Source organism: Andrena cerasifolii, chromosome 11 (genome assembly GCF_050908995.1).
Source record: "Andrena cerasifolii isolate SP2316 chromosome 11, iyAndCera1_principal, whole genome shotgun sequence".
Taxonomy (NCBI): Eukaryota; Metazoa; Arthropoda; class Insecta; order Hymenoptera; family Andrenidae; genus Andrena; species Andrena cerasifolii.
Window position 1 is genome coordinate 1,787,696 of NC_135128.1, and position 25,305 is coordinate 1,813,000.

A 25,305-nucleotide genomic window follows, 5' to 3' on the forward strand; every position below is an offset into this window, starting at 1 on the left:
CTTAATGTATCAAGCTGTTTTTCTAAAAGATAAAATAATTATTCTGAATTAATAGTTATCAAAATGATACTTTTTTCGGTCAGAGTTTTCGTCACGTCACGTCTTCCTCCTACACTTGACGCCAGTAGATGTCGCCATTCGAAAGCAGAATTTATTCAATCAGGAATGGTTTTAATGGAAATGCGGTTGCGCAGTTGACGAAAAAGACAAAAAACCGCTGCGTTCGGGTCGCTGGTAAATATCACCTATACTCGTTTCATCCTAAGAAGAATCCCGTTCGCGCAGGGATGATTCTGAGGAGGCGCTGGTTGGTCCGACTCCCCACTTAACCGCCTACGTTTTTCTCCGTCTTACCACCTGTTACCTCTCTGTCAGCCGTTCCGCAACCTGCAGTGTTGACATTGACATCGGTCATGTCACGCCCACGAAGGGGCAGGGAAGTCGGCAAGTAAAGTGCTGCGAGCAATAGCCTGCGTCGGGCCCGTAGGCGGTAGTGGGGGCTGCGCAGAACGGCCACAAAACGGTCGGGGCATAGGATTTTTCTTAGGATGAAACGAGTATAGCTGTTAATCGATCCTAACCTGCCAAGTGACAGTCGTCAAAATTTTTTAATAGACTTTTTATGTAGAGCTTATAGAACCCAATTTATTTAATATACTTATTATGTAGAGCTGATAGAAACGAAGGAGACGCACAGACTTGGAACTTGTCCGGAGAAGGTTCGACAGAGAAGCATCTTCTTACGCGCAAGTTTCTGGAAATTTGTCAAATAAGGTAAATCGACAAAATTTGTCAAAAGACATAGCATTAAGAATTAAGAAAATTATGGCGGATTGCTTACCACGTAGATCAAGTCACATTGGTGAGGAAAGTACGCTGAAAACACATCTCCCTTGATACTTTTCAATCTTTTGTGAAAGGCATTCGTAACACTTTAAAACCCACAGTAGTTCCCGCGATAGTCATTAATTTTATTAGCTTTCCACTAACAATATATTTATTTTAATACACCAATAAACATACTAAATTAATTTAATTAAAATTATTAATTTTATTATAGCCATTGTGCGTTAAAAATATATTGGATCTCTTCGTTCATTTTCGCTAAGTTACCATTAGCATTTAAATTTCCTGCAACAAGACCTTCTGCCATACGCTGTCACCTCCTTTGCACATATTATGTAGTCTCTACACTTAGCGAAAGGCCACTCTTTTTCTATAGGTTCTACGTTAAGTTGTAACTAAAATGTGGCTTTTATATATTTGCAGATAATCAAAGCAGAAGAGAAAGAGAAAATAACCCTGCAGCACGAACAAATGCAAGAAGCACATTTTTATGTATAATTTTATATTAGAGTTTTAAGAAATATTTATGAACAAAATCGAATTTTATTATGAATGTGGAAAAATGTATAATTTAGTGGAGAAAAAAAATAAATTGGGACATAGGTACACCATATTTACTGTTAAAAATATGTATTTCTCTACATTAGAGTATGGAATAGCACTCTAGTACAATACAACTTAGATTCATTCCTGTTGAATTCTAAAAAATAGTTTAAAAGAAAGATAATTAATGGAAGGATATGCTAAAGAAACATTCAAATATAGCGCCAAATGAAGCTATTGCGTCACTTGCAGATAACCACTTTAAATAATGCAGCTACATGCCTATCTAATAGATCACAACAAAAAGTCACAAATTATGAAAAAAGTGACGAAATCCCCCCCGCCCCCCATAAACATGACTTATGTATGAAAGATGCTAATTCCCTTTAATTCTCGAAAAAATTAAAACAGTTCAGATGCAAAGATTGAGAAATCAAGTTTGCTAATTCCAATTGTATACAAATCAATTCAGTGCTCAGATTTTCAGCTTCGGTTTTAAGTAATCATTTTACGATCGAAGATAATAAGAACTTGGTAGAGACTAATATTAAGCGAATCAAAGTCAATGTTTACTTACTTAAAACCGAAGCTGAAAATCCGAGCACTGTATTGACTTGTATACAATTGGAATTAGCAAAGCTGATTTCACAATCTTTGCATCTGAACTTTTTTAATTTTTTCGAGAATTAAAGGGAATTAGCTTCTCTCATACATGAGTCATGTTTATGGGGGGGGGGGTATAATGTCTGAAAGTTATTCGGACATGTCTATTCATCACAGTAATAAACTTAATATAACTTGAAATAACTTTAGCGAGCGTTCTGCTCTATCGAAACAATTTACCGATGAGTGGAATGAATATGTGATTAAAAGAACGTTTCTTTCGCATTTATCGATTCATGGTCTTCGTCAACATAAGTCAAAGGCGGCACACACTGAGCTACCGCTGGATCCGTGCAGTTTTGGTCTCTGCGGCTGAAATGAAAGCCTTTCGAGCATTCGTAAGCGACCGGAGTGCCCTTGTCACAATAACAAAAATTCGTGCACTCTATGTGGGGCAAATACGTCACTGGTGTTCTGCGTTCTGAATTGTGTACCGGGCAAGTACCAATGCATCCCAATGCGTTCTGAGGTTCATTGTTTGGACTTTTATCGCAAACGACTGTGTCGGCTAATTCGCAATGGTGCTTCACGCGATCATAGGCATATCCACGTGGACACGACTTAACGTTTGCGTTTCCATTCTCGCATATGTAGTATTTATTGCATTGACACTCGTGAGGCAACCTATCGCCCGTTGTATCAGGGCAACTACAGTAAGTTTCAGCATCATTAGTGTCAGTACATACTTTACACTTCACATACTGTGGCAAGTCGCACATGCGCGTACTCGGATTGAATTGAAGCCCTTCGTGACATTTCATATGCTCTTTGTGGCCGTTCGTGCACTCATAATACCAAGCACAGTCTTTTGGATCAGGATCACGAATTATACAAATACCATTACACTTCTCAGGAATAGGTCTTATGCAATTAAAGTGTTTCGGATCGTCACAAACCTCTCTGATGTAATCGTATTGGGTACCGTTTTTGCACATTTGAAGAATAGGTTCTCCGTTTTTACAAAGGTAATATCTATCACACATGCATTGGTGTGGTAACTTTCGATTTTCCTGAGAACCCTTCGGTGGGCATTCAGTCAGGCTAATATCATAGGTGTTGTCTGTATCAGGCAAAAGAGGCGCAGTCTTCCGGGATGCTCTTGAACCACAATTGACGTCCTCCGACAAAATACACACACCCTTTATTTCGTCAAAATGAAGTCCATTCTTACATTCCTTTAGCTGTTTCCTGCCATTCTCACATGTGTAATAAAGTTCGCAGTCCGTCTCGTGTGGAATGTGAGTGATATCATTGCCTGGCGGACAGTTTATTGCTGGCGGTGTAGTTGCAGTTGAAAGCAGTGGTACAGTACTACACACCGCTTTTTCTTCAGGGACACATTTTCTTTGATTAACATCGAACTTCTCATCGGAGTCACATTGTTTCAGACTCAATTCTCCGTCGGTGCATTTATAATACTTCGCACAGTTGCACTCGTGCGGCAAAAGTACAGTCGTATGAATCGTGCTGTTTATGAGATCCTTTGATGGACATGCTGGTGGAAATTCAGTGGCAAGGACGCTGGCCACCATTGCCATCATGGCAATGGCTGGTAAATAAAAGTCTGAAATCAAGTAAAACAGCTTATCATTCGATGCTTAATATATAAAGCTGAAAGTGTTTGTGCGTTTGTCTGTTGCCTGAAAACTGTTAGATACCCACTTCGCGATTTTCCCTTTTCCTACACATCTGGTCATCGTCACCCTCTAAGACCCTTAGCCCCTTTCGAGCGAACGTGACTTAACGGTAAACAGGCGGATTAGGCCGTGGGTCCCAAGGCCCCCTTCAAAAGTGAAAGCTAACGTCTTAGTCACAACCGACTTTCTTAAAACTACCACTTCCTCCCTTACTCAATGACCAATCCTAACCTCATTTTCCACACCCTCGCAATAGTAACTACCAATAGGATTCTCCGATTTCCCTACGTTCCTTTCCTCCGTACGTTTGAGCGGCAGATCACTCTTGTACATCGCACGAGCAACTAGTTCGAACTTGCCAAAAAAATAAAGAACATTTCCATACAAGGATTAGTACTTGCACTTCTCCCGGGTACACGACAAAACTTTCGAACGGTAAACTCTGGGGTCACGAAATGTGTCCCAGCTCATTATGCCTAGCTAATCCAGATGAATGTGACTATTTTCACCAAAATTTTTTTTTTATAAAATCATAATCTAAATTTTAGGCGAGGCCGAGTAGTAAAGCTGGTAATACATAGAGCAGTCCCTATGTTCCCTGTCACACGAGCCAGCAGTGCGAATAACATTCATCATAGTCCTCTATTTATACCTAATAATAAATACTTTTTGCCCCGAAAACGGACTTTTCAAAATACATACGTCTCATGCCCAAATAAGTTGTCACCGAATTTATAAAACGAGATATACTTTCGTTTGTAATTTAATACACACTGACCAATGTAAAGTATACAAAACGATTTTTATATTATGAGGGAACCTTATCGTCGGATGACGGAACGTTTTATCATATCTGAATATTTCATTTCTACACATGACTACATTACACATAGTGACATTGATATTTTGATCTCATCTTGATATGTGAATGATATACCTATGGTTCAAATTCCGAATTGAGAACGACGATAAGTTACCATAGTAATCCACTGCTAACCGGAAATTCATAACCTAACGACAAAAGATTGGTAGATACGTCTGATTAGTCATTCTATCCGAAAACACTTTGGCGCGATAAGACAAAGCCTTATTTAACTACAAAGGATGTCGTTGAATCTGATTCGAGTATGATTCATTTCCGATAAGAAATGGAGAACATAGTAGTATAGACAGTGGTATAGAAACCAGATGGGACTGATGGAATCGAATATATTCGATAAGGTTCTAGTACATAGGATTGAAAGATGCAAACTTAAAATGTCAAGTATGAATGGGGGGTATCCGGAGATATAGGGTGGGGCTTATTGCAGGAATTGTTTCCGAATAGAAAAGAAACGTTGAATAGGGGAGAATGGGGCAATCGCGGTCAGTGGGCAATGATGTTCAATATTGTTATTATAAAACGGCATGTCCGAAATGTGCCATTTCTTTTCTTCACGTTCCACGACATCATTCGCTATATTGTCGAATAATCTCGCCTTCGTCGTTACTAAGCAACCAAGGGAAACTAGCCTTTTTGTGTTTTAAACGTCGTCGATGTTATATTTCTTGTGCACAACGTAAGAGGTACGTACTAATCCCCATAAAAAACTTCGAAAAAGTAAAAAAAAAATACGCCAAGTACATGAAATCAAATAAATCACAAAAAAAATAGAAGATAATAATAATTACAAAATAAAAAAAAAAGATGTGTGTGCCGTCCCAATATTTTTTGCGCGGCATAAATTAAATTCGCCCCTATAAATCACTCCACAACTCTACCGAAATCCTTGAATTTCAACTCTTACCCCTTTCCCCAACCACTGACCATCTAGGCCAGGGGGGCACACTAAGTCTGCTCTAGGGCAGTCGGTGAGCCCTCGAGCTCGACCGTGGTATGCTCATCCCCACTCCTCGGTATAATGTCTCGTGGTGGGGAACTCTATGACTGCAAAGGCCGTATGCCTGCTACAACTTGTAGTCTACAAGCATACTCGCGATAGATATACAAGACCAAATGAAAACGTACAGAATTTTATATTATATTGAGAAAGTTAATTTTAACAAATTCGCATACGTAAATTTGAGTATTTGCATTTGAAGATATCTAATAACATATATGTGATATATACATATACAGTGGGCCACAAAAATATTCGGATACTTATAAAGTTGGTCCAATATTAGATCCATACGTGAATATACATATGTATATTTCTATGTATAATTTGTTAATATTTATTAATCGTGGATTCATTTTTCTTCAATTTGAAACCTTGAGTACAGAGATTGGAAGTATAATACTCAATACATTTCTTTTAAAAATTCCCCAAAGTGTTCCTTACTTTCGGTGCGTCAAACTCTGGAAACCCCTGCGGCAGCCTGTGACGCTCCGCTCCCACTACTCCAACCGCTCCCCATTCCGTTGGCGGACTCGCTTGTTCTTGAACGAGCTCGGAGCTCGAGCTCGAGCTCAGTTCGAGCTCGAATGTGCGCTCGCGCCCGGAATTGGGGGTCCTGTGCACCCCTGATCTAGGCGATGTACCTTAGCGGTCCCCATCTCGAGATGGTCAAGGACGAAATTCCCCTCCCCCTCGTCGCCCTACGAGGCACGATCTCCTCCCTCGTATTTAAGTCTCAACAAGTCCCTCGTCCTAAAACCACAGACGAGGTATAGAATAGACCTATCACCTTATGGGACTTCGTGTCGCCACCCAATCTATGTTACCGACCCATAATTTCAGGACTGAATTTAGCGACCTCTGTTCATGAACAGCGGCCAACTCAAGAACTACTCCGAAATGCGTTGAAATACTTAAATATGTTGCGTGCTTGTATACGCTTGACTTGTTTAGAGTGAGAGTTTAACATAGAGGGCGGGCTTTCGCTAAGCTATGGTTTGGCTCGGTTTGTCAACGACTCACGCCGGATTTCTTTCTGAAAACCTATTTCGGGGATCAGGAGCCTATATGGCGCTGAAATATGGCACTTCTTGAGAGCTTATACAAGCTATAAATTGCAAGATGAAATTGATTGTTAGTATTTTTCGTGAAGTGGAACATTTAATTAATATTTTCACATGTCGTACACGGAAAAATATTAAAAATTGTCGCTGCTACTGACATTCCCGCAAATTTCTGCACTTCGCGCGTGTCTAAATAGACGGTGCCCATCCTACGACACGTAAAAGTCATTGAAAATAATGAATTTAAACGTTTTTGTAAAATTTATATTCGTAGTCTTTTGGACCCGAGGCCCCTAAATCCCTACGTGTCGTTACAAATTGATTGGCTCTGTCCTTATTAACTACTGAAAATTAACTATTTAAAAATTATAAAAAAAAACATCTACGATGTAAATACACGAGCGTAGGTAGCGCTTACGTTAAGATCTGGGTACACATATCAGTTCCGTGTCAGTCATGGGCGTCCGGAGTGGGGTGCAAAAGGGGCAGTTGTCCCTCCTGACTTTTGAGAAAAAAATCGCCTATTTTTAAGAACTTGTCTCTATTAAGTTTATACTAAAAAAGTGAATAATTCGAAATTTAGAATTACAAAATGGCGGTCCACTGAAAAGGCTTAGTCGCGCGCTTGACACCACTTCACGGAAAATACTATATCTCCGTCAATTTTGTGAATTTCTTCATCAAATTTGGAGAGAGCATTCTTGAAACGTACGTCTATCGGAAAATGTGAAAAAGAAAATATCGATTTTTTCGATTTTTTACAGTGGTATGCCCCCTTATACTTAAAAAAATCGACATTCACTTCATTTCTTACATATTGCTTACTTGGCTTCCCCCGGAATTTAGATTCTGATTTTATAAAAAAAAAAATTTTGTGAAAATAATCACATTCATCTGGATTAGCTAGGGACACATTTCGTGACCCCAGTTTATCGTTCGACAGTTTTTAGGTGATAGACAAACACACAAATATATAAACTTTCTTCTGCTTTATAGTATAAGATAACACTGTCCGACAAGATTTTGTAACCTTAATGAAATATATCGTTTGTTTAAACAAATTGTTTAAATAAATTAATTTTACAAATCCTATGTCGGATTCGGAATCAGCGACCTCAAAAACCACTAACAATATATACAACTTTTTCGTGTATTTACCCAGTTTCTTGTGCGCCATATATAGCCTATCTCGAACCACAGATTTCAGTCTCTTACAATTTCTGTACGCGGTTGCTTGCTCAGAATTTATTGCAACTTTTAAATTAATATATCAATTTTGTACACTTTTTCTTGCTAAATGCAAGTATTTAGTCGGATTTTGGCTAAGACCTACCGTTCTTTTTATATATTGGCTTAAATATGGTCAAAATAAGCTTTTGTGGCATGTTTCACGGACAAATTCGTTTCCAGCAAGCAAAAATTCATCGGAAATGATATATTTCATTAAGGTTATCCAAAAATCGCGTTTCTTGTTCGGCCAGTATAATCTAAGATTACAGGCAATGTATTGTGCAATAAATACAATAATCATTTAAATCTCTGATAAACAACTTATTATAAAATACAGAGCTTGATTATGTATCTGAGTCATCTAGCAAAGATATGGTTTGCGGCTTCGCGTGTTTTTTTTCCTCGCTGTTCTTATCAATGCGATCCTTGATTATGAAATATATGAATCGGATCTAATTGATAAATAAATTAGTCAGAAAATTCGCGGTAGTTCCTGAAATCGTTATTTCAGGCTTCTTGGGCTTCTTCTCTTAATTGCCCGATTGGTAAAATGGCATGTTTGTTAATGGCTTAATACCATCGATACAATTCAACGTACTGTCTTGCTAAGTTCATTGCAAGTATTTGCCGCCTTTTGCGTCTCTTTTTTAAGATAGCGGACTGAAATTTGCGCCAAAAAATAGGATAAAATTATTCCTTTCTAATGATGTAGGGTAGACCGGGGGCGATGGTAACAGGGAGGCGATTGTAACACGTTAAATATCTTAAAACATATGATAGATATTAACAGAAATTTTGGATATATGATGAAGAATGACATTTCGAATACACATATCCATATCCTAGCAGTATAGATACACAATAGACATGCATAATGAAGAAAATAACTTTTCGATACCCTAAAGTAACTTTTTCTTACTGATTTAAAATTGTAATATAAATATTCCCTTCACAAGTACGAGTTTTCTCTATTTTTTAATATTCAATCTGGCCATTTTTAAAGTAAAACTGATCGTTACTTATCACTTTTAAGTGTCTGGTTAATAAAAATTTATAATTTAACTTCAAAAACTTGGTCGGGGGCCATTGTAACATCGGCAGTCGGGGTCGGTTGTACCGGGACAGAACCGAATAGTGACAAAGAAGATTAATAATACAGTATTTCCTCGTTAACGGCTCGCTGGTCGGGACCGGCGTTGAGTCCGTATCGTGAACAGAGCCCTAATTCCGGGTGTTCGTTTCTCGCAAAATCTTGACGCAGGCCCGGCTCACGGTAAGCGCTTGCGACCATCGCGCACGCAAAGGACAGAGTGTCAGGCGCCCGAAAGACGGAGCGAGACAAAACATCAACGCGTCGTCTGTTTCGTACCGTCCTTGCTCGCTCTCGTTCCATCTCGCTCTCGCCTTCGCCGGACAAGAGTGAGACAGAAGTGGTGGGGATAGCGAAAAGTTCGTATCGTGTACACCAAACCGAGCCCGTAACGAGGAAATACTGTATTGTCTTGTTTGCATGAAATCCAATAGCACAGCGCAAGCAAACTAAATAAAAAATGGGTAAAATGTACTGAATTTGAGGATTGATCACATGAAAAATGTACCAGCCAAAACGTTTTCTATTTCTGCCGCAATGGCGACACCGCATAATTGGTTACAAATTTTACTTTTTTCCATTTATTATTATAATTAAAATCAATAAATATTTTAATTTTGTAATGTTAAATTTGTGCTACTATCGACTCCATGCAGTGTTACAACCGACCCGGGGTCAGAACCGGTTGTAGCACTTTCTCCGCTTCTCATTTTTTATTAATAACCGGAATATTACATGACATACAGCGAAACTGTTGTGTCTCAATAATGTCAGATAAGTAAGTAACATTTTCGTAAAAAAAACTGTAGTTGTAACTGTAATAGTTTTCGCGTAAGCGTATTTCAAAGTCAAAGTGTTACTACCGTCCCCAGTCTACCCTGTACATTTAATATTTTTTACATTTATTTATTTATTTATTTGCATTTTTAAACTAAATTGTGATAAAAAAATTGAAAACTTTTCGTTTGGTATTTTATTTAATACCTTTTTCAGTGGTTTAAATCGAATATTGGGGAATTTTTTCGTTTCCAAGTTAAAAAGTATTGTAGATTTTCCTGCAATGGAACTCAGGAGGAATAAGACGTCACTTTGTTTAGGTAGAAAGTAATGCTATATATATATATATATATATATATATATTGTTACATATAAACTAAGGTACGATAAGTGAACAAAATAGAAACGTGTGTCGCACGTAGGAAGCGTTACCAATAGGGATGGAGTGCAAAATCACTAACAGTGATTTATCACAGTGATCGCAGAATCACGATCACGGTCGTGAATGAAGTTATATCACGACCGTGATCGTGATTTTTTTAACTTGAGTGAATTGTTTACTGTGATCGTAATTCTTGATCTTGATTGAATTATTTTTTATAAAATACTTCAATATAGCTTGTGTTGCAGTCAAAACGTGCTAATTCAGCGAATATATACTTAGGCCGGTATTCATAGTCGTTACTTATTCTTAACCCGCGAGAGGGCGCACACGGAGGTTTCCTCCGGGTGCCAGACATTTCGTTAAATAACTATAGATTGTCAACCTGTAAGGCTATGAGGTACTTTCTACCTTCCTCTTTATTAATTTACTTTAGATTGAACCATGTTTCATTGTTCTCACTGTTGAATTGGTAATTTTGCAGAATGTTTTATCAGATCGCGCGCATCAAGTGCGCGTGACTCAGCCTGTGCGCTAGATGTATTTCCATTCTACGGCTAAAAATTTAAATAGTTTTCCGGACTAAATTGGCTGGCATTATTTTAATTTCCAGGCAGTTTATGACATAGCTTAGAGTAATAAAATTCTTGAGAAAGTTAGGTACGATTTGTTCCGTTCGACGAAGCAATGACAATTACAGATTATACTAATCATTTAGTTCTTTAATTTTGGTTGAGATAATTTTTTATTGAAGCTCTGTAGTTATGTATGCAGTAATATTATATGTACACATATAGTACAGCTAAAAATGTTACTATTTCATGCAAATAGTTATTATTGTATTCCCTTAGCTTATTGTTTACATAAATGCGAATAGAGTTTATTTTTTGTGCTGTATTGTTAACATAATTAAAGCCCGGAAGAAACCTCCGTGTGCGCCCCTTCGCGTTCCAATTAGTCACGCGCCTTCTCGCGGGTTAAGCGAATGCTTAACCCGGGAGTAGGCGCATGTCGGTCTTTTCGACCGACGATTTCATATGTTTTGAAACATGATCCATAGCGTTCGACTGTTTACTTTTTCCGTATAGTTATTCCTCTTTGAAAGAGTTCTTGACTTATTTATGTTACGGAGCGACACTTAGTGTACTCGTGTAGGTTTTTAAATCATACTTTTTTACGCGGCGGTCTTTTCGACCATAGCGCGCCTGCTAACGTTAGTCTCATTTCGTCTGTCGCATACGACGCGTACTGTGTGGCAATCATGGCTAATACTAATTTCCCAGATTTCTTATTGATTGAAAACATTGAAGAGGAGATCAGTGATTCCGCAGAAGATTCCGATTATGTTATACAATCCGATCACGATACAGATTCGGAAATTCATTCTGCGGATATAGAGATATCTGATGCAGAGGAAGCGTGTACTTTGAGTGAAGGAAACGTAAGTATTTATTCTTTATTCTCAAGATGCAGTTTCTACTCCGAGGAAAATATAAATATTTAATACGTTTATGAAACAATAAATTTATAAGTATATTTTTTGAAAAACAAATATAACTATAAAATATATTAGATAATTGCTATTATTGAAAATTAAAAATCAAGTGATAAATTCAAATTGATAAATAGACAGTGTAATTTTATATTTTGCATTCGCACAAATTTTTATATAACATTTTATTTTTAAAATCAATTACAATGCATCATTTGTATAAAAATAAATTTTCCAGAACTCATAATATTATAATACGATTAATCATTTTATCATAAAAAATGAACATTATTTACGCATAACGATTCTGAAGTAAGTAAAATACAATGTTATGCATTATTTATATTATTTTAGTCCTTTTATTAAGTTATTTCTGATTACATTGCCATCGGTCGAAATGACCGACGTGCGCCTACTAACGTAAATTATTTGGCGCGCCTACTCTAGGGTTAAGCATGCGGCATCCCCTACTAACCTAGTAGCTTAGTAAAGGATGCCGAATGTTTAAGCATTTGCTTAAGAATAAGTAGCGACTATGAATACCGGCCTTAGTATGCACATTCATAAATAGTCAATGTGTGCACGCACTGATGTGATTGGCTAAAGTATTCACATATACATTATACTTTTTAACTAAAGTGAAGAAATATTCGTTAATTTAAATAGTTCAAGAACGATTACATTGGTTCAAAATATACAACTGAGATTCTATAAGCACAGTGAGGCCTTGAGAATGTTTCAAGAGAAATTAAAAATTGGGGTTATGTGGCGCGTGCAAAGAGCAGTTATGCTTTCCACCAATCAGATCACGAAAATCGCGAATCACTGTTCTGCCTGCACCAATCAGAAGCTATCACGAAAATCACGGATCACTGTGAAAAATCACCGTGATTGGGAATGAACGTGATCGGATCACTCGTGATTCACAAATCACGGTTCTAACCAACACTAGTTACCACCGACGTAAAGTGTGGCAACGGCACAAGACGCAAGCGGCCGGAAGGGGGCCCCCAGCGTCCCCGTGTATCGGGAGGAGGCGCGGGAGCTACGAACAGCAACATAAAGAAAAGTCGAATAATAAAGGAAAATAGCAACACATCGTTTTATTGAAATTACAGACCAGGCTTTTGTGTTAAAAATCTTCTTTTATTAGTAACTAATGTAAATAATCTATTAAAAAATGATCCTAAATGCAGTAACGAAAATAGCGACATCTTTTAAAATTGACAAGGAATATCTTCCAAACAACAAGTTTCACATTCTGACCATTTAAAATATTTTTAGTACACCCACCTCTGAATAATCCCCCAATAATTTCTCCGCTCGACCCACTCTTCAAATTATTAATGTTTAAAGTTATCAACGTTCGGTCAGTCTGTATAGTTTTATGTGGTATTATTACATATTTGTGTGATATAATTAAACTGTCCAACAAAATTGAACTTTTTTTCTGTTCTGTAACATTCAATAGCCGTTTCTTATAGGTTTTCGTGCGCTGAAAACGAATTCGCAAACCGTTTGTCACCATCACCCTCAGTTTTTGAGAAATTCGATTTAAAAAAAAAACTGCAAATTTCCAAATTTGAACATCTTTTCTGCCAAAACGGTAATAGTTATTCGGTTGGTTGTTCCGTCAAATTATTCTATGAACCCTCGCGAACACAACGATATAAGTTATTATTGAATTATAAGCATTTAAATATATTTAAACAACGATTAAAAGGATAAGGACACCCGAAATGTACCCATTTTTGAAGATATCTTTCAATTTATTTCCGAAACTAAGGGTCTAGGAGAAAATCTGACTATTCCACGCGATGCAACAGACATTTTTCCTTCGGAAAGCTTTGACAAAAGTGGTAAGTCACGTTTTGTTTTCAATACAGAAGCGAAATAGTTTGGCACAACGTGCGGCGTCGACAGTGGTAGTCACGCGCGTTAAGTGATTGTGTGATGCTGAGCGGCAACCTGTGTATTATACACCTAAACGCTCTGCTCCCGCTTCTCCAGCCGCTTTCCACTCCGTTGACGGACCCGCTTGTCTTTGAACGAGCTCGGAGCTCGAATGTGCGCTCGCGCCCGGAACTGGGGGTCCTGTGCATACCTGTTCTAGTCTATCTCGGTTTTTCAGCGCACGAAATAGCATGTGTTTTGCTCAGTCGGCTTTGTTGCGAATCAAACTTATGTAATCGCGTGTATCTCATGTGATCTACTCTCATCGATCACCCTCAAGTGCAATCCGAGTTTTGAATACTCAAAAGGCTAAATCAATTAATACAATTGTGGGCAGCCTCGTGGTCGTCGATCCACGCGGTTTTTCATTTCACTCCCGTGTCGCCATTCAAACGAAATTATAACTAATGGCCTGCATACAGCGAGTGGTTCAAGTCAATTATTTTCAGCAACTAGCAGCGGACCAACAGCAAGAAGCTGCATCACCTACGCTCAACCCTGCAAGATGAACCAGCTCGTCCTGTGAAATCACTACCGTCACTCATGCACAGCTCGACAAATTGTTCTGCGTCTCACCTGTTACCTCTCAGAGCGCTGAAGCCCTCAGTACTCTACTCTCAACTGTGACCGAGGCTAAGAAATCCCTCACCGCATTGGACTAAGGCAGCCGATTTAGGGGACTGCCTGTTAGTCCATCACGTCTCTCATAAGCTGGACATGAAAACTCGGATAGCCTAAGAAATCTCACTTAAAGCCTCATTGAAATACCCGCTGGTAGCATTCATTTCGGCACAGGCCAAGTCGTCGGAGAGTGTGGAGGCAAAGCCTCCGCTCATGACATCAAAATCATCCATCCCCAGTAAGGGCCTAGACCAGGCATGGGATTTAAGTGAACGCAGCGGCCGATTTTCGAAGGCAACGCCTCCTTTCTCCCGCCGCGCATCTTGGCCCCCGCGGCGGCCTAGGTTCGTGGAGCGCCTCAGGCCCGCACTATATGAACCGCGCGTGGCGGATTAGGGCGACACCGTATCAATAGGTTGTCACATCACCCATGGGGGTGCCATCATCAAAGAAATGTCGCGTTAAAGATCGCACAGTTCTTCTTGATGCTCGAGGGCTTGTTCCTCGATTTTTGCGGTGAGGGGATTCTCAAAGAGAATTAGATCATTTCTGAGCGAATCGAAGTCAGTGACACGCTCATTGAACTGATCTATCACCGATCGAAGAATGTGCAAATGATTATCAAAATCACACAAATTTTTTTCTTTTTCCCCTCATGTAGCCTAATTTTCGAAGAATTCGGCAATGGGTGTGATTTGGCCTACAGGGGATACCACTGACAAAAAAAAATGCATCGATGATAGTACCCCTATGGGTGATGTGGAAACCTATTGACACGGTGTCGCCCCAATGCGCCTCGCGCGGTTCATATAGTACGGGCCTGAGACGCTCCACGAACCTAGGCCGCCGCGGGGGCCAAGACGCGCGGCGGGAGAAAGGAGGCGTTGCCTTCGAAAATCGGCCGTTGCGTTCACTTAAATCCCATGCCTGGTCTAGGCAACTCCACTCAGCCAAAGACAGCTCAGCCCGGCGGGAATTCACCAGCTCAACACCAGCCTGAGGAATCATCTGAGTAGATGCACTCACCAGCTAGCCCAAAGGGCAACCATCACACTCACCGCAAAGGCACATTCATCACGGAACCAGCTCAAACTCATGCAAAGACTTCAAGAGGACGTCAACTCATCACGTCAAGACCAGGACTCACCAACCTGAACGTCAGCTCCCAGGTGGGTCGTTTCAATACTTTACAAGCCCTTGATAAGTTCCTCGAAGAGGTACGCCTGTTTACAGTACAGTAGAGATACAGTCGGTGCAGTCAACACTGCATCGGTATATTCAACGATCGAGCAGCGTCAAACACTCAACCTCTGCTATCTCCGAGCACACCTATGTCAAGACGGATTTCACCTGTGATCTCAACTCTCAGTGCACGCCATCATCCACCACAATCGTTGGCATTGGGGCCCAGTAATCCACTCAACCTCGAGTGATGTCAAGATTGCCACAGATCAAGAACCTCAGAGTGGTAGATTTGGACCATCTAAAGTTCAGACCCACGGATTTCATCATTAGCGCAGCAACTCATAGGGATTTATCCAGCCCACCTCATTACGGGCACCTCAACAGTGCCAATCGCCCAACCCTCAAACTTCAGAGAAAGAATGCGAAAATCATTATCGAGAAACACACTCGTGAATCAGCGTGGCGATTCACTGTACTCAACCCTATCAACTCATCTTCAGACATAACGTGCAAATGACAATCCAATGAAAATAGCTGCTGAATTCTAGCCATCAATCACGCATGCTGGATGCATCGATGACGTCTGGCAATGCTGAGACAGCCGACGAACTCATTGGAACAACTCATCCAGTAGATAGACCTGTGCGACGCGGGCAGGGTCTCATTTCTCAAGTGGAATTCAACCACACATTGGTATTTGGAGCTTTCCCCATCATCTCGCTCAACGACTGCACGAACGGAGCACTCAGGTTCCAAGGCACCAACAACTTTACATTCTCGTTTTCAACTTTACATTCTACTTTACAACTATACGTTCTCTTCCAAGCCAAATACGACTGTCACTTTAACAACGCGCCTCATTTTCTCAAAAGCAGCACATATCGTGATCCACTCAGCATCCATCATCGGTCACAGCTCCAGCGAAGGAATTTGCAAGAGTCGTGGCTGCACAGAATCAACTGGGACAATCTACTGCCATCCCACGTCACTCCTACTGGCTCAGCATCAGAGAAGATCTCACAAGCGTGCGCACGCTCGCAGGCTCTAGGTGGCTCAACACCTACAGCGACTCACCAGTGGAACTACTCTGCTTCTCCGATGCCAATCATCACGCCATGACGGCGGTAATCTACAATACCGTAATCTCACCGTCCACAGATCTCAAGGTGACGGCACTCACGTATTCCAAGTGAAGGTAATACGTCTCAAGAAAATTCACAATTCCGAGACTCGCACTCGGGTGCGAGTCATGTTCGAGCGACACTTTCTCTATATTGCTACTACGCTTCGGTGGACGGATTAACAAGTTATACACAAATGGATCAGTTCTCGAGCATCACACTGCAAGGTCTCACGATCAAGATCTCACCCATCATGTGCAATGGAAAGAATCCAAGCACATTAACTCAAATTGATTGCCCATCATGAGGCTCAACTACTTCACAGCTTGAACATCATAAGCTATGGTGGACGGAACATCATGGCTGTCTCAACCCAGGACCTCATGGCCCTCTCAATCTACACGACATGGCTCGTGATGCTGCAGCAACACTCATTATCTCAATACAGGCAGAATTTACAACTCTGTCTTACTATCATTGCATCTCTGTCAAGAAGTCTGGACGAACAAAGTCTCGTATTCAAGACTAGATCACTCGAACAACGAGGGACTCACTAGCAGACCATGCATTCTCGCCAGTATTGGACTTAGAAAGAGCTGTAACTCTTTCTCTCGTGGCCCATATGTGCCCTCGGGAACTCATACAAGCTCGGGGAGATACATCACGTGGAAGCGCCTGTTGTCCAGGCGCCTCTTGCCTTCATATCATCCTGAAGTGACTGCATGCTCAGTGCATTCAAACTCACAGGAGACTAGTCCACGACTCTCTGACTCGCTCTGCATTCAACATTCAAGTATCATTTGGATCTCATTTACAAACGGGCAATTCTCGACAAACCCATTCACTTAGTTTCAGTTTGTTTCAGAATCATCTCAAGGATCAGAAGTTGCATCTCATTAACACTCATCTTACCTGAACCAAGTGACTTGAAAAGGGCAACAATCCTGCGAATAAAGACCACACAATCAACCTGCATCCCTTCAAAATGCAAGGCTCTTGCTCCAAGTCATCTCAGCCTTCATCGAACTTTCTCAATCAACTTACGGCCTTCGTCAACGACCAAGGAATAATTTTCATTGGAGGCGGTCTGAACGAGATCTCATCGACACCACGAGTGAAAACACGTGGCGCCGTGCCTCATCCGCAGAAGCCATCGGTTGTCTGCAACGCTTCCATCAATCAGGAAGGTATCACTCAAAAATGGCACCTCGCCTCTCACGTCTATCGGATCTGAGTTAGGACCACGCTAACAACCTACGACATCACGGAAGAACTCAGCTTCTTCTCACGTCCATCTGACAAACACACTGGATCATCGGATGACGAGCTCCAGTGAGAAGTCAACTTTAGCGTTGTGTGGTGTGTATTCAACAAAGGGGGATCCGCGTCCATCTTTTGATGGGCCAACTACCTTTTTCGAGAGTCGCACCTTCGCAACCAGTCACCATCACCGACATCGCCGGTCACATCGTTGCCGATGCTGTCATTAACGTGGGTTACGTCGATCTACGTACATTTTTGGAGGGTGCCCGACGAAAGGTGCTCTCGCGCATAACAGACTCCATCAGGGAACATTATGGTGTGTCCGTGAATACGATTCTGAACGCGGAGTTTACGTTGAACAAGAATACGGACATGAAAAGTTTCGGTATGTGAAACCGCGTACTCTTCAGGGCATCGAGCGTGCGCTAGTGGTATTCCAAGTGCGTAGTCGCTCCCGCGTTAATGGCGATCGAGGAGTTCCAAGATCGCGATAGTGGATAGGCCCTGATGGCTATGCTAAACCTCCTAGTAAACATTAATAGGCATAACCCTCTTCACATCGGCTGCGACGCGGCACTTCCGCGTGAGGTCGTGCTTAAAAGGGCAGTGGTCAATGTACAGAGCAGAGACAGTGCGTGTTTCTTGTGGTCCGTCGCCGCCAGTTTGTATTTAGCTTCTACGTACATACACAAGGACTCGTCGTATCCTCATTACTCGATGATACTTCGTACGGACGCTATGAGTCTCTCCGTAACGTTAAATCAGCTGACGAAGTTCGAGAGGTTGATCGACGTGTCGTTGAACGTGTACACCTGCACCGACAAAAGCTGCATTCCTCTGCGTTTGACTGAGGATAAGCGGGAGAAACCCGCGAACGTGTTACTGGTACAGGACTCCAAGGACCCTCAACGAGACCATTTCGCGTGCATTCGAAGCATGTCGAGGCTCATTTCGAAGCAACTCAGCAATCACTGGCATCAAGTATTCGTTGGCGACAGATGAGTAAAAATATTTCGTTCGATATATTATTTATTCTTATTTTTATTATTAATGCTATTATCGTTGCAGGTGTCTCAGCTTCTTCCATTCGGCCGAGCGATTGACAAAACATACTGCGGACTGCCAGCATTTGAACGAGTGCGCCGTCAAAGTGCGCGGAGGATAAATGGTTGCGGATCAAAAATTTCAAGAATAAGGAACGAGCACCATTCACCGTCTACGCGAACTTCGAGTGCGTGCTGTGGGACGTCGAGCCGGCGGAACGGAGTCGCACGTATACATACTGTTCCGTCTTACGGGAACAAAGAGGGGCTCAGAGCGAGGCAGAAATTCAGCGACCCTTTATTACTAGGCAATTGCTTACCTTCGAAGTCTTGGGGAACATTTGTCTGCCAGATGTCTTATAGACGGCAATCGACATCGTGCTATTTTTTTGGATACCTCAACCGTTTTCGCTCTGAGAAAATCCGTTAATTCCTGTGTCAGCAGGTGGTATATGGCAACTTCGAACCGGCACATACCAACGACCATCGCTGACTCGCGGGACAATACGGTCATAAACCGCGACCCTAGCGAGGCGCTTCGGCCGATCAACCTAACGAGGTTTGGTAGCCAGATTTTCGGTTTTTCCCGCGCTACGTCACCAAGAGGGAGAAGTTCCTCCTCCACCACCGAAATCACAGAGGGAAGGTTCCTCCTCTTCAAGGAAAGCTGGGCCAATCAGGAATTTTGGCACCTCCCAAAATTCTGAAGTCTTGTCCACCTTTGACAGCGAAAAGGTGGACTGAGCTGAAGTCAATGAGCTCGCGACTAGCAAGGTTCGGTGTCTTGATCGGGTCAGCGTTCGGACCATCAGCACGAACAGAGCAAAACTTCTCTGATCATCGTACGGATCAGAATTTACATTTAAACATCGAAACAGTCACCCAATATTAATTTGGCGGGTGATAGATCGTCCGGCTACACGCGTACCTCCAGGTCAATCGGGCCTTATAACCTCGAAAGAAAAATTCTGATATTTTTCACGCGTGTGTCGTGCGAACACATACCAGCAGCACAGAGCGTACAACGTGAGGTATTATATACATTGCTCCGGCGACGCGTCTCTGTGCCGTTATCGCGTATATCGCCACGAAACCAAGTGCGTGCAGTGGTTCGTGCAGGAACTGCGAGACTTTGCGGACATCGCGTATTCGTGGTTGCGGAGCGCGAAACCAATGAATCCGCTGACAAGTCAACAGTTGCACAATTATATCGACTCGAGCGTTTGTCACGTGTGCGGGAAACATTTCGTCGACACGGACAAAAAAATGCGCGCCCACTCGACGAGGGAATACCGAGGCGCGGGCCACGTGACTTGCAACTTGCAGTTTTAGCGATCATACACAATACCGGTTGTCTTCCATAATCTATCCGGATACGACGCGCATTTCATATTTAAGGAGTTGGCGTCCGCGTTCGAGGGATAGATGGACCTGCTGCCGGTGACGAAGGAGCGGTATATATCGTTCACCAAGCATGTAAAGGAAATCGGCGCCGAGAACAATGATTGGCAGAGTGGCTTCTTTTCCATAGATTCGTTGAAGTTCTTAGCCGCCAGTTTGGTGAAACTCGCTTTGGATCTTGGGAATGAACGACTCACGATTCTACGACGCGAGTTTCAATCCCTGTCGGACGATCAATTCAATCTCCTAACCAGTAAGGGCGTCTTCCCATACGACTATGGGATACGACTTTCCCTACGTCATACACCAAGCTGAACGATACGCGTTTACCGTCCCGCGAAGCATTCTTCAATCGGTTAAACGATAGCGTCGTGTCGGAATCCGATTACGCGCACGCCGCGAACGTGTGGAACACTTTCCGCGTACAGACATTGGGCGAGTACAGGGATTTGTACTCGCCGACGTGTTCGAAAGTTTCCGCGATGACTGTATCGCGAGTTATGACTTGGATCCCGCGCATTATTTTACACTACCAAGTTTTACGTGGGACGCGATGCTCAAGTACACCGGCGTACAGTTAGACCTTCTGGCGGACGTGGACATCTTACTGTACGTGGAGCCCGGCATACGAAGTCGTCGACGTATCTAATATACTTCGAGTCAACAACTTGTACGGATGGGCGATGTCATAGGCTATGCCACACGGAGGGTTTCGATGGCTGGACGATGCGACAATGGCCGCGCTCGACGTGTCATACTTGCCCGATGAAGATGGACCCGAGGGATACCTGTTGGAGGTGGACATCGAATATCCCAAGGAGATTTATGACGTGCACGCCGACCTTCCATTCTGCCCATACGATAAACAGACCAAGCTGCTTGCCACGCTCGACGATAAGAAGCGATACGTAATCCACTATCGCTACCTCAAACAGTGCGTGCGACACGGGTTACGCATGAGGCGAATTCATCGTGTCTCGCGATTCGATCAGTCACATTGGTTGTGTCAGTCCATCGAATTGAATATCGGTTTGAGGACGCGCACCACGAGTAAATTTCAGAAAAAACTCTTTATAAATTAATGAACAATGCAGTCTACGGTAAAACAATGGAGAACGTGCGGAATCGCGTAGACATGCGACTTGTGACTCAGTGGCACGGTCGTTATGACGCAGAAGCGTTGATCGCGAAGCCGAATTTTCACAGTCGTACGATCTTCTCCGAACAGTTGGTGGCGATCGAAATGCAAAAACTGAAAGTGAAGTTCGACCAGCCGATATACGTGGGGATGAGTGTGCTCGACGTATCGAAAGAATACTTGTAAGCATTTCACTATGCATATATGCGTGCGAAGTTCGGTGATCAGTGTAAGGTCCTGTACACCGATAATTATGGGTATTGATGACCTAAGGATACCTTGCCTGGCCACGCCAAGTATTTGACCGAATCTTACATTGTGTTACACAGTGTCGCCTTTGCACGCTGCTGGAAAGTACCTTTATGTACTTGCAGCTCATTTTGATTTCACATCTTTCGTTATATTGTAATTATTATTATCTTCTATTTTTTTTGTGATTTATTTGATAATACTCTTTTTTGTCCTCGACTTTTTCATGTACTTGGCGTAGTTTTTTTACTTTTTTTAAAGTTTTTTGTGGGGATGAGGATATACTGTAGTGGCGGAAACATAATGCTCAATTTTTACCTCAATTAAGCATAATAGCAAAAAAGATATTTGCTATTCAAGCGAGTAGCGCTCCCAGCGGAAGATGCTATAGCTCTGCTGGATTTATCATTCTATTTTTGCATAATAATATGCAAGTCATTTTTGGGATATTTGTTTATTTCTTTCCCTTTCTCTTTTGTTTTTGTACTTATCCTAATTGAAATCTTTAAAACATCTTCCATACACTTACTTTTTAATATTTTCAGAACGTATGCTTTTAACTTTCCACTGCTCTTGTACCATGCATTTATTAGATAGTAGTTACTTTTATTAACTTATACTACATTATTATAATTTTTTTAGATTGTTCATTATGCAGAATATTTATGGTTATTTTTTGATTCAGTATAATAATTTTATTCTTTTGTTTGGTTTTCAGATTATAAAATGTGTACAATACAATCGTACAAAACTATCTAAGCCTGTTGTTGATGAAGCTGTACAAGTGGATGTAGATTGATGCGCTGTATTTTGTAACATTCGTAATTTTCTAAATGTCGGTAGGAGAAATGTTGCGATTTTACAATACTTGTATAGTCGAACCTTACTTAACCCTTCAGCGGGGAGGTTTTCTGCCCAGAACAGTACCATGAAGTAAGAGTAAGAAGACTCATCTGCTTAGATTGAAAGTGGTCAGAAAAACTGTTCCGTACAGCGGGATGTTCGCCAAATGGAATAACTTGGACTTTGTCGTCGCCATCTTGAAATTGTAAATGACAGATGATGAAACAAAAAGGTTAGAAATACATGGTTACATTACAGGAGATGTACATATACACATATCCGAAAAACATAAAATAATGTACGAATGGTGGAAAAAATTGAATGGAAAGTAACGTTATAATTTTTTAAAAGAAAAATATTCATAACCTAAAGTATGAGTAAAATAATCATTATATAAGTCAAAGAAAACGTATATATATAAATTAAATTTAAAAGAAATAAATTCTATAGTAACAACTACGTTTACATTAATTAAAGTTAAAATAATTAAATATATCACAGAGAGAAGAACACTGGACGAGAATATTTTTGAATACTTATCTATAGTGGTATATAATCAATATTCTACAAAAATAAAATTGAAATGATTATATACATTGTTGCAGAGTAAAAGAAGTAACAATATTGAAAGGTATAATAATATATGATATTTATTTATGCGATACAAAGAGTTACAAAAGAAATAAGAAACCCAATAGCTTGTAGGAAGCTCTGTACTTTTTCCAAAACCTAAATGTTGAGCAGAGAACTTGCTTATTTCCTTTTTTCCCCTTATTAACCTGATGCGACGTAGAAGGAATTCCACCGAATGTGATGTTTCAGAGATTTCACATTCAGTTGAAAACTCAGAAGACATGACGTCATTATTGTTTCTGAGGTCCGTCTGCTGATAGTATGGTACCTATTTTGCTGGAAAAATTGATGGAATTGCTTCTCTATTTAATTTTGGTTTTCCTCTTTTCACGTACATGACTGGTTGCATCGTCTTGAAAAAAGGCATCTTCTCTAATAACATCTTCTGGTTTAAAGTGCAGTTCGCAAATCGTGTTTTTCTTGCTTAATTTTATATTTTTATTACACAAAACATTGGACCATGCGATGAACATGTCATTCTATAAAAAAAATATACATTTCTGCTTTTAAATATAATACACGTAATATAACATATATATATACAGGGTGTCCCACTAAGGAGTGGACAGCGCGATATCTCTTAAAGTATTGTCGATAAAAATATAAAAAAAATAGGGAATTGCATGGTTCGAGGGGGCCCATTTATTAGCGCGAACGAATTTTGTTTTCGATTATTATTTTAAAAGATACGATGGTCAAGTTCGGTTTTTCAAATGGAACTATTTTTTTCGAAGACCTGAGTTGATAGTGCGTTCCAAGACAAATTCAATAAGCTTTAATGTATACACTTTATTTCCACTGGTTTTTAAGATATTGCGCTTGCAAATTTACTGATTTTCACTGCAAGAAACCCCTCTGGAATGGCAAAAACCGGGGCCGGTCTTACTGGCACCACGGGTGGCACTGCCTGTTGAAATGGATACTTACCTGCCAAAGGTCTACGCCAGAAATGGCAGGCCCAAAGGCTGGACAATTCTTTTCCGTCAGAAATGCTACTTAAGTAGGTATCGTTACTTTTATTTCGCACTTGCTTCTACGCTCGGATGGCCGGTTCTTTTGGGAGGGATGCAAGTTGGATTGGTTCTGATACAATCTGCTCCCTATGGTTGAAATTTAGTCTAGCAACTTTCACTCCTCCTAACCTAACCAATCCAACTTGCATCCCTCCCAAAAGAACCGGCCATCCGAGCGTAGAAGCAAGTGCGAAATAAAAGTAACGATGCGCTTCTCGATACCGCAGATGTACCTACCTAAGTAGCATTTCTGACGGAAAAGAATTGTCCAGCTTTTGGGCCTGCGAACCCTGTCGTAGACCTTTGGCAGGTAGGTATCAGTTTCAACAGGCAATGCCACCCGTAGCGCCAGTAAGACCGACCCCGGTCCTTCCTATTCCAGAGGGTTTTCTTCCAGTGAAAATCAGTAATTTTGCAAGCGCAATATCTTAAAAACCAGTGGAAATAAAGTGTATACATTAAAGCTTATTGAATTTGTCTTGGAACGCACTATCAACTCAGGTCTTCAAAAAAAATAGTTCCATTTGAAAAACCGAACTTGACCATCGTATCTTTTAAAATAATAATCGAAAACAAAATTCGTTCGCGCTAATAAATGGGCTCTCTCGAACCATGCAATTCCCTATTTTTTTATATTTTTATCGACAATACTTTAAGAGATATCGCGCTGTCCACTCCTTAGTGGGACACCCTGTATACAGGGTGTCCCACCTAAGACTGGACAGCGCGATACCTCCTAAAGTATTGGAGATAAAAAATTTAAAAAAATATATATATATAACTTTTGAAAAAAAAATGAATTATTTCTTACAATATAAATGCTTACTGTGTAAGCAGTAAAAAGCTTTTTTGCATGATACATTCTTCTCTCTTCTAGAGCTGCATCGCTTGATGCAAGAGGCCATTTTACTTAGGATGTTACAATAGAAATTAAAAGTATTAAAAATTAAAATGCATCAGAATTATCTTATAAGAAAAATTGAAAATATTAATACCGTTAAAAATTATTCATATTAATATTTTAATATACTTAGAAATATACCCTTTAATTATTAATAATAGCATAAAAGATATTGCTCATCACTAAATATTAATATTAATCCACTGGACATATAAATATTTTTAGGGTATAAAAACTAAAGTTTATTTAAAATTTATTCTAAAGAAAATTCTACAATTTTCTTCTAAACCTTATAATATCATGTGATTAGAAATATCATTGTAACTAAACTACACTC

At 40.6% G+C, this 25,305-nt stretch overlaps 1 protein-coding gene and 2 long non-coding RNA genes across 3 annotated transcripts in view; 1 reads left to right on the top strand and 2 right to left on the bottom strand.

The window, feature by feature from the left end:
* The window catches only part of LOC143374596 (uncharacterized), a 362,323-nt gene that overhangs the window by 142,339 nt on the left and 194,679 nt on the right, over positions 1–25,305 (bottom strand). The window lies entirely within an intron of this gene.
* On the bottom strand, positions 2,256–4,502 carry LOC143374881 (chitin-binding domain protein cbd-1-like). Its single transcript, XM_076823431.1, has 2 exons — positions 4,392–4,502; positions 2,256–3,616 (listed from the first exon to the last, which is right to left on the bottom strand). The coding sequence occupies exons 1-2, from the start codon at positions 4,396–4,398 to the stop codon at positions 2,256–2,258; spliced, it is 1,368 nt and encodes a 455-aa protein (XP_076679546.1). The 5' UTR covers positions 4,399–4,502.
* LOC143374589 (uncharacterized) lies at positions 21,242–22,318 on the top strand. Its single transcript, XR_013086693.1, has 2 exons — positions 21,242–21,511; positions 22,297–22,318. It is a non-coding gene; the product is annotated as an uncharacterized LOC143374589 (long non-coding RNA).